This window comes from Bubalus kerabau, chromosome 11, assembly GCF_029407905.1.
Source record: "Bubalus kerabau isolate K-KA32 ecotype Philippines breed swamp buffalo chromosome 11, PCC_UOA_SB_1v2, whole genome shotgun sequence".
In the NCBI taxonomy this organism is placed as follows: Eukaryota; Metazoa; Chordata; class Mammalia; order Artiodactyla; family Bovidae; genus Bubalus; species Bubalus kerabau.
The window spans coordinates 106231619-106241236 of record NC_073634.1 but is presented as its reverse complement, the minus strand read 5'-3'; the positions used below and the strand labels follow the sequence as shown (position 1 = coordinate 106241236).

The 9618-nt window shown below is 52.6% G+C and overlaps 1 protein-coding gene and 1 long non-coding RNA gene across 7 annotated transcripts in view; one reads left to right on the top strand and one right to left on the bottom strand.

Annotated features, from left to right (window-relative positions):
* Window positions 1-295: 295 nt before the first annotated feature.
* Window positions 296-3485, bottom strand: LOC129623699 (uncharacterized). Of its 2 annotated transcripts, none has more exons than XR_008700629.1 (3): window positions 2457-3485; window positions 1953-2066; window positions 296-1522 (listed from the first exon to the last, which is right to left on the bottom strand). It is a non-coding gene; the product is annotated as an uncharacterized LOC129623699 (long non-coding RNA). The 2 variants fall into 2 exon arrangements; XR_008700630.1 differs by having other exon boundaries at window positions 3149-3485.
* A 1233-nt stretch (window positions 3486-4718) lies between these two features.
* Window positions 4719-9618, top strand: part of CAMSAP1 (calmodulin regulated spectrin associated protein 1) — a 42985-nt gene continuing 38085 nt past the window's right edge. For all 5 annotated transcript variants that reach the window (XM_055541519.1, XM_055541520.1, XM_055541518.1 and 2 more), the window contains exons 1-2: window positions 4719-4939; window positions 5107-5266. In XM_055541519.1, the coding sequence (XP_055397494.1) occupies window positions 5107-5266 (160 nt within the window). In that variant the 5' untranslated portion in view covers window positions 4719-4939. The remainder of the gene's footprint in view (window positions 4940-5106; window positions 5267-9618) is intronic.

Genomic DNA, 9618 nt, shown 5'->3' with positions numbered 1-9618 from the left:
CCAAGAAAAAGAGAGGACTCAAATCAACAAAGGCATAAGTGAAAGAAGAGACATTACAACAGATACCACAGAAATACAGAGACTCAGACTACAATAAACACGCTCCCACAGGCTAAATAGCCTAGAGCTAAAGAAATATATTCCCAGAAACATACAGCATGCCAAGACTGAATCGTGAAGAAAGAGAAAATCTAACCAGACCAATAAGGACTAAAGAGATTGAGTCATCAAAAGTTTCCCAACAGGACTTCCCTGGTGGTCCAGTGGTTAAGACTCTGCCTGCCAATGCAGGGGACATGGGTTCGATCCCTGGTCCAGGGGGATCCCACACACCTCAGGGCATCTAAGCTTGCAGGCCACAACCATGGAGCCTGAGGGCTCTAGAGCTCGAGCTCCACAGGAGAAGCCACCGCAGCGCGGAGCCGGTGACAACTGGAGGGCAGCCCGGCTCGCTGCAACTAGAGGAAGCCTGTGCGGCAGCCGAGGCCCGGCACAGCCAGTGAGTCAGCACGCAAAAATTAAAACCCCCCCGCAAAGAAAAGCCCAGTCCCAGATGGCTTCAATGGTGAATTCTACCAAACCTTTAAAGAAGAATCAGTGCCAATCCTTTTCAAATTCCTCCAAAAACTTTTAGAGGGGTGAATTCTCTCATATTCATTTCACAAGGCCAACATTATTATCTTGGTAACAAAGCTGAATAAGGGCACTGCAAGAAAAGAAAACTATAGACTTATATCCGTGAAGAATATGGATATAGAGACTCTCAACAGGGGACTAATGATAGCACGTTAAAGGATCATACCCCATAATCAAGTGGGATTCATCCCTGGGATGCAGGATGGTTCAAAATATGTAAATACAGAAATGTGATAAAACACATTAATAGTAAAAGGTAAAATTACATGAGTATCTCCATACATGCAAACAAAAAATGAATTTGACAAAATTCAACATACTTTTATGTCAAAGTCTCCACATATAGAAGGAATTTAAGTTAACATAATACAGGGCATATATGACAATCACAGGGAACGTCATAGTGGTGAAAGGCTGAGAGCTTTCCTGTTTTTTTTTTAAAGAAATTCTTTATTTTGTTTTGGTGGCTCAGCATGTGCGATCTGTTTCCCAATCAGGGAAGGAACCTGCACAAACCCCCGCAACAGGGGAAGAGCAGAGTTGCAACCACTGGGCTGCCAGGGCAGTCCCTCCTTTTAAGATCGGAAACAAGGGACTTATCCTCTGCCACCGCCTCCTCCTGTTGTCATCGATCTTTCCCAGCATCAGGGTCTTTTCTAATGAGTCAGCTCTTTGTATCAGGTGGCCAGAGTCTTGGAGCTTCAGCTTCAGCATCAGAAAGGATGAGATGGTTAGATGGCATCACGGACTCTTTGGACATGAATTTGAGCAAACTCCAGGAGACAGTGAAGGACAGGGGAGCCTGACGTGCTGCAGTCCATGGGGATGCAAAGAGTCGGACACGACTTAGCGACATGATCCAGCAATCTCACTTCTGGGTACATATCTGAAGGACATGAAATCACTATCTCAAACAGATATATGCCCCCTTCAAGTTCATTGCAGCAGCATTCAAAATATCTAAGACATGAAAACAACCTAAGCATGGGTGGATAGAGGAAATGTAGTATATAACGAAGTGTATGAATATCGCCATAAAAATGAGGAAATCCTGCCATTTATGACAACATGAACTTGTGTTGAGGGTATTATGCTAAAGAAACCTAAGCCAGGCAGAGGAACAAGAACTGCATGATCTCACTTATATGTGGAATCTACAAAAATCAAACTCATAGAAACAAAGAGTGTATTGGTGGTTGGCAGAGGCTGGGGAGTGGGGGAAACGGAGAGATTTTGGTCAAAGTATAGAAATGCATAGTTACAAGATGAATACCTCTGGGGTGTGTAATGCACAGCGCGCTGACTAGTTAACATACCTGCAAGTTGCTAGGAGAGCATATCGTATGTGTTCTCACCACACACACACGTAACTAGGTGACCAATGAGTGTGTGAGGCAACCTTACTGTGGTCATCATCTCACAGTATATACCTATACACAGAGCAAATTATCACATCACACACCTTAAACTTACTCAATATCATGTCATTTATCTCCATAAAACTCCACAAAATGATTTGCTAAACTTGAAAAAAAAATTATACACTTTGACCAAGAGGGATTTGAGGCTGGTTCAGTATCCAAAAGTTATTAATGTAAAGAACTACATTCACAGAATAAGTAAAAATACCACACATGATCATCTCCATAGTCACACACACCAAGCATTTGCTGAAATCCAACAACCTTTCAAGAGTAAAACACCAAAAAAAAAAAAAAGAGTAAAACACCCAACAAAACAGGAATAGAAGGGAACTTTCCCAACCTGATAAATACAACCCCCCTTCCCCCGCTCCCTACTGCAGTTAACATCATACATACCCTGTGGTCCACGACTGGATGCTTCTCTCCTAAGAGCAGAACAAGTCAAAGATATCTGCTCTGCTACTTTTAAAAAATTTTATTTTGGGGGCTACACCATGTGGCATTTAGGATCATAGTTCCTGACTAGGGATTGAACCCAAGCTCCTTACGTTGGCAGAGTGGAGTCTTAAGCCCTGGACCACCAGACCACCAGGGAAGTCCCTGCTCAGCTAATTCTATTTAATGTTGTGTTGGAGGTTCTAGCCCGGGTGAGAATAAAAGGCATCCAGACTGAAAAGGAAGAAGTACAACTAACTCTATTCCCAGAGGTCCAGCATCTCATATATAGAAAATCCTAATGAATCCTTCAAAAGACCGTTATAACTAATAAGATTGCAGGAAATAAAGTCAAGGTCAATGAAAACCCCCAGAGTCACCCTCTATCCCTGCTCTTTCTATGAATTCACACCCCAGCCATCAGGGGATGGTCTCCCTGCTTCCTTCCTTGTCCTTCCTACCACCTACTCTTCACCCAGCAACCAGAACGACCCTTCTAAAGGGTCAGTCACATCCTTCCTCCCCATGTTCAAAGTCCCTCCATGGACTCTCCAGGTGGCCCTAGTGGTAAAGAAACTGGCTACCAAGGAACCCTAAGAGACAGTCACACCCTAGGTCAGGAAGATCCCCTGGAGGAGAGCATGGCAACCCACTTTAGTCTTCTTGCTTGGAGGATCCTACGCACAGAGGAGCCTGGCGGGCTACAGTCCACGGGGTTGCAGAGTCGGACACGACTGAGCGCTCAGCTTCCCATCTCAGAGAACGGGGTCAAGGTTCTCCCTGTGCAGAATCTGCACCACCCCTCCCCCACACCTCTTTCCTACCAGTGTCCCTGGATCCTGGGTTCAGCCCCTCCCCTTTTCTTCCATACCAGGCACTCCTGTTGCAGGGTCTCTGCACCTGCTGTTCCCTTGCCCAGACCCCAACTGCCCAGGTACGCTCCTGCTTGCCCTTCAGTTCCTGCAGGTCTTTGCCAAATTCCCCCCTGCAGCTTACCTCACCTGCCCACCCCCAGATCCGCCTACACTTTCACCTCCTCGCATGCAGGCACATTCTTTCAGCTCCCTGGGGGCTGAGAGAGGGGCAGGGATTTGTGTTTTGTCCCCTGCTGTGAGCCAGGGTGAGGCTTCTGCCTGCACAGGACTGTTTGTGGCTGGGTCCTGGAGCCTGAGTCACTTGACAACCTGGGTCTTCTCTGGCTTAGGACGCTGGGTGAAGTGGAGGTGACCTTCCTCCTGGGCCCCTTACTCATAGAAAACTGTCTCTTTTCTGCTGTCCTCCAGGCCTTGGGCTCCAGAAGGCTGGTGTTTGGCAGAGAAACCAGCAGCCCTTTCTTAGGGCTTTCTAAAGTGTTAGGTGGTGAGGTCCTTAGCTGAGCATCACTTACACAGGAGGTCTGGCCATGTTATTAGCCCAACACAGGCCCTTTGGTGGTGACTTCGTCAGGACGGAGCCAGCCCCTTTTGGAAGACGTGACTGAGGCTCGTCCCCAAGGCTACACTCGTGGGTGAGGACCGTGCAGTTTGTCTCGGGTGTCCGGATGCCCACTTTCCCCGGACCGGGCCCTGGACTCCACGGCTAGTGCCCACGCGGGGCTCTCCCAGGCACGGGTGGTCCAGGCAGGCTCCAGAAGCTGCAGAGGGAGGGGGTTTCCCGGGCTGCCAGGGCCGCGGGGTGGGGGTGGGGGGGCGTGTATTCCAGAGGCGGCTGTCTTGGCGTGGGGTCCCCGAGCTCCCAGCACCCTGAGGTAGGAGGCGCCCTCAGGCTCTTTGGGTTACTTGACTGGAGGTTGGTTCTCTGGGTACCGAGGTCCGCTATGGGAGGAAGGCGGCTCCCCGCGCTGCGATACCAGAGTGGGGGGGAACCCCGGGGCTGCTCTGGGGCGCTGGGCCGCAGGCGCCGAGCGCTTTCCCAGGTCGCCGTTGGCTCCACAGGAGCTCCGCCCGTCGGGCGGCGGTTGGGGTCCAGCGGTCCGGACGACCCAGCGCCAGGGAAGGGGGAGGCGCGGCCCAGACAAAGAGATGCTGAGGGACCCGCCGAGGCCTGTCCGTCCGCGCGCGCGGGTGCGCGACCCCGCGCCGGCGAGAAAGGGCGGGGCCTCGGTCGGCACCCACTGCGCCTGCGCGGAGGGGCGGAGCGAGCGCGGGCCAGCGCCCGCTGCGCCTGCGCAAAGGGGCGGGGAGAGCGCGGGCCTGCGGCCGCGCCCACTGCGCCTGCGCCGGTCTCGGCGGGGGGTGTGTGAGCGGTGTGCGCGCGCTCCCGCCGGTGGGCCGCCTCCTCAGCCACTGTCGCCGCCGCCCCCGGATCCGCGCACGCGCCCCCCGCCCCGGCCCGAGGCCTCGGCCCGCGCCCCCAGTTTCCCGCCCCGGCCCCGCGGGCCCCGGCTCGGCCGCGCAGCATGCAGCAGCAGCACCCGCGGCGGCGGCGACGGCGGCGGCTCTGAGGTGAGGCGGCGGGGGCGCGGGCCGGGGCGGCGAGCCGGGGGGCGCGGGGCGCGCGGGCGGCCGGTGACCGGCGGCCCCACGCGGGTCCCGGGCGCGGCGAGGGGCGCGGCGCCTTTGTCCCGCGCGGCCCTGCGCGGCCCGCGCTGCAGCGGCCCTTTTGTGTGCAGATGGTGGACGCGGGCGGCTGCCCGGCCGGGGAGGGCTGGAGGAGGATGGAGGCCGCGCCCGACGGCGCCGTGGACATCGTGCCGCTGGACCGCTACGACCCGGCGCGGGCCAAGATCGCCGCCAACCTGCAGTGGATCTGCGCCAAGGCCTACGGCCGAGGTGGGCCGGGCGCGGGGGAGGGGCCGTGCCGGCCTTTGTGCGGTGTCCCCGCGCGCGGGGTTGGGGGCGCCGGTCCCGCAGGTGCGGCGAGGGTCGGCGCGCCCCTGCGCCCCGCGGGCCGAACGCGGTCCTGTGCGGGCGGGAGTCCCGGGCCGAAACCCTTGTGACCCCTGCCCTTCTCCAGTGTGTCCGAATCCCAGGTGTGGGATTCCCTAACGAGCATTCGTTGAGGATGGATCGGGCTTCATCCGAGTTGCTCCCTTCGGTTAATTCCAGTTTTGAAGAACTGGGTAACCTTGTTACTGGTTAGGCCTTAAATATGCTTAGTGGATTTAAGACGCTCTTATTCTTCCAGCTCTCGCGGTTTTACAGGCCTGGGTGATTCTCCTGATTATTGCTTGGCTCCGAAGGCTTTCTTTGATTAATTTCAGGTGCAAAATCGAGAGGGCGTTCTGTGTCATCTTTCTTTTCATTTGAAGCATTTGTTTGAAAATTGCCTTTGTTCTGGGGAAAACGGTTCTTGTTTGTGGAGTGAGACAGAATCGGAGAGAGACTCTTTTCAAAAAAAAGAGTCTGGTTGACCGGTTTTGAAAACTTGCTGAACAGGGCGGTTCCCGGTGACAGGATCTCACCGGTTGGAGTGGCCTGTGCTGTGGATGGAGTCGGTCAGGAGCACAGACACGCCCTGCAAGTCCTGGGGATTAAAGGCAGGGCCTCATTTTAAGTTGGTTTATAGCTATGGAGGGAGCTTCTCTCCCCCCCACCCCCACCCCTTATTTTGTGGTTTTCAGCTTTGCAGTTCTTTTTTATGCTTCCACCAAGCTTTATTCAGTTTCTGTATAGTACTATGGGGAAACGGTGATTTTGAGGAAAAGATGGAATTGGTAAAAAGTACATATGAAGTTTTGGGGACTTCCCTTGCAGTCCAGTGGTTAAGACTCTGTACTTCCAATGTAGGCAGCGTGAGTTCAATTCCTGATTGGGAAACTAAGATCCTGCATGTTTTGGAGCAGCCAGGGGAAAAAAAAAAAAGCCTGTATGAAGTTTTAGGATATGGGGTAAGGAATGAGTCATCCTAGAGCGGCTACTCAGGTGTCCAGTTTAAGGAAGAGGACGTGGCTGTTGAACTTTGCAGGGTAGTGGGTCCCCAGTCTGTGGCCTCCCCTTACGCCTGCCTCACGTCTCGCATTGACTGTTGGTTTGCTTTTCTTTACGTGTACCATGTATTTTTACACCACTGAACTCTTCTGGTTTAGTTCTACGTGTTTCTGCGCCTGTCACAGCGACTGCTTTATCCTCATCAGGTTCTTGGATTCCTCCTCGTGTCCTCCCGCGTCCCCCTCCTCGCGTCCTCCCCGCATCCTCCCGCGTCCCCTTCCTCGCTTTTCCAGTGCTGTGTAGTATTTCACAGGAAGCCTGTTCACCGTTGCCGGGCGCTGGCTGGCCGGCCTCCAGTTCTCCTGCACTTCGGCACAGCGCGTTCTCCGGCGTGGCTCTTGGGGCGCATGTGCAGCGTCACTCCTGTGTGTATTTTTAAGACTTTTGCATATGGAGTGGGACTGAATGCTGTACAGACATGAATGCTTCTAAAAACCCTCTCGTTGTTTGCTCTCCAATTTCTTAAGCTTAGTGAATGCATTTTTATCCTGTTGCATTTAGCTTTGGCATCCAGCGTGGGATTTGTCAGCTCTCTGGCAGTAAATATGCATCTCTCTCACTGTCAGGATTGGATTAGTTTGGTTTTATTTCCAGGACCAAATCACCCTTTATTACTCGTTGGCGCTTCAGGTAATTAATTCGAGAGCTGATATGAAAACTGGCTGTAAAATTTTGAGATGACTGGGGGTGTGTATTTATAGAGCAGAGCGTGAGCAGGGGCTGAAGGAGACTGGAGGCCATCTGAGGTTCCGAGGCTGGGCTGCGTGTTGCCCGTCCACTGCCTTGATGCGTTCAAACACTAGATTTCAGGAGGTGTGGTTTCCATTCATTTTTGCAGAATGAGGATGCTTTTCTGGTCTGTACTGTGGCATGGGGGGTCACAGCCTGGTGGGAGGTTCCCCGCGACTCAGCCTGGGGTCTTGTCTTTCAGGAGATGGTGTGAGGCGGGGATTTTGGTAGAGGACCGTGTAGGTCTTTCCCCCCAAACTCTCTTCTTCATCCAAGGGCCTGTTCTTTGTTTAATCTTCTGGACGCCTCCATGCTCCTCTCTAGCTTGATTTTCAGTTAATTAGAAGTGATGGTTTCAGTCTGCATGTTTTACTTGTCAGTCAGCTTTTGAGGGGGATGATGGTGAAAGTGACTTACATCTTTGCTTGTTACACAGTTGTTCATTGAGTAGCTACACTGTTTGCATAGGAACGGAAAGCATGTGAACTCTCCAGGGCAACGTGCTCTGAGGCCACCTTGTTGCGTGCACGCCTTTTGGGACTTGCGTCTCCCCGGGGCCCACCGTCTGCCGTTTGTAGTAAGTGGGGAGGCTCAGGCGAGCTCACCCTTGGCCGGGCCTGGAGGTGGCATATGGTTGTGCAGAAAGGCTTCCTCCGATTTTCCTCATCTGTGCCGCAGCCGAGAACTGTGGGCCGGCTTGTGCTTTTGTTTTTAGATTCTTCTCCTCTTTTTTCGAGGTGTAACTCTTGTTTTATTGACAGTGTCTTAATGATTTTTTCAGAAATAACATATTGGACATGTTGAAAGTTACTCACTTAGAAGAGTCATTAGAGTAGAACCTGCTCAGCTGGAATGTTTGTGATGTCCTTTTGGGTAAAAGTCTTAGTTGGTCAAGTTTAAAGGGGTGATTTGAAGTTGATTTTACAGTACAGGGTGCCGGACTGGAGCTACTGCATTCCTGGCTTTTGATTTCAGTCCATGACCTTAGGAACCTTAAAGGTATTCAGGCCTGAGTCTCAGGGACAGTGGGGGAGTAACAGCTTCTGTTACCTCCCGAGGACAGTGTTGAGAAAGTAACCCACGGAAAGCACTGGAAGGCACTCAGCTTTTTGCAGGTGTGCCGCTGTGTGACTGAGGAGCCCTGGAAACCAAGTTGCAGCTCGCCATGACTGGGCTGCCCGGACCTAGGCCACCAGGGTCCGCCTTCCCTTTCTGTTGGCAGCCAGGGGATTGGAGGGGCCGCCAGGCTCTCCAGAGCCCACTGCTGGCGAGGGGCTGGCACTCTGTTCTCTCAGCAGTCTCCTCGTTAACTGCTGACTTGGAAACGACGCTGTGGGGTGGGAGAACAGGGCAGCCTTGAGCGGGATCTTGGGGAGCAGGCCTTGGGTCGAGCCCAAGGCCAGCTCGGCGCCTGATGTTAGGAGCCGAACCCCCTCCCTGTGTGCTCCGGGGGGGTCACCACTTTCCTTTGTTGTCCGACATCTGGCTGAGAGGGAGCACGTCGTCAGCACTCCTCCAGGCCCCAGAGCTGGGGATGAAGTGGCCGCTGCGTCCGTCCCGGGACTGGCTTGGACGCGGCTGCTCAAGTCACCTGGGCGGCCCTCGTTCATGAGCGTGTTGGCAGGTTTATTGTTGTTGTTGACAAGTTCTTTTGATATGATTTGTTCAGGTGATTGGTTTTTGAGTGTTTCAGAAATATTTTTTAAATGTATTTAGAAAATCAGAGTATAACTGCTTGCCAGTGTTGTTCGTTTCTGCTGCACAACGTGAGTCAGCTGTAAGCGCACGTACATCCCTTCCCTCGAGGCCCCCTCCCTAGGTTTTGTATTTTCAGTCTTTTTTTTTAGCATGGGATTTGGATGCTGCTGAGATGGAGGTGGCAGGGCAGCCTGGCTGCGTCTACTCAGTGGGTACTGAGTACTAGAGGGTCAGGGCGCTGGCTGACAGTGTGGCCTGGCCTCCCCTCTGCCTGGGCGTGCTGAGAACTGCCCACGTCTGAGCGCAGGGTAGCTGTGGTTGTCCCGTTCAGTGCTGTGTCTGCAGGACAGAGTCTGTGCTCACGGATTTATCAGGTTGCTTAAAGAGTTGGAAACGCCTTTGAAACAGGTGGGATAGGAAGACTTCTGTCCTGGTGGCTGTACGTGGCTGAATTTTTATTTCTAAAAATAGAACCGTTTGTACATGTTCTCTTTCCTATCCTGATGCCACAAATTCAACACTAACCAAAGAATGTAAATCTGTCTTTAAGTTCAAACTGTCCTGACCCTTTGAATCAAAAGCGTTGGCCACCGTTGTGCTTTACACTGTTAAGTTTGTGTAAGTGTTCTTTCAAAGAGCCCTGCGTATTTTCTTTGTATTCCATGTATCCTCCTGATTGCTCACAGGCGTCCAAGCTGGTTTTCTGGTGGCTGTATCACCATTTTATGCACCAGTCTCCTTTTTCACTTCCTACATTGAGGAATTTA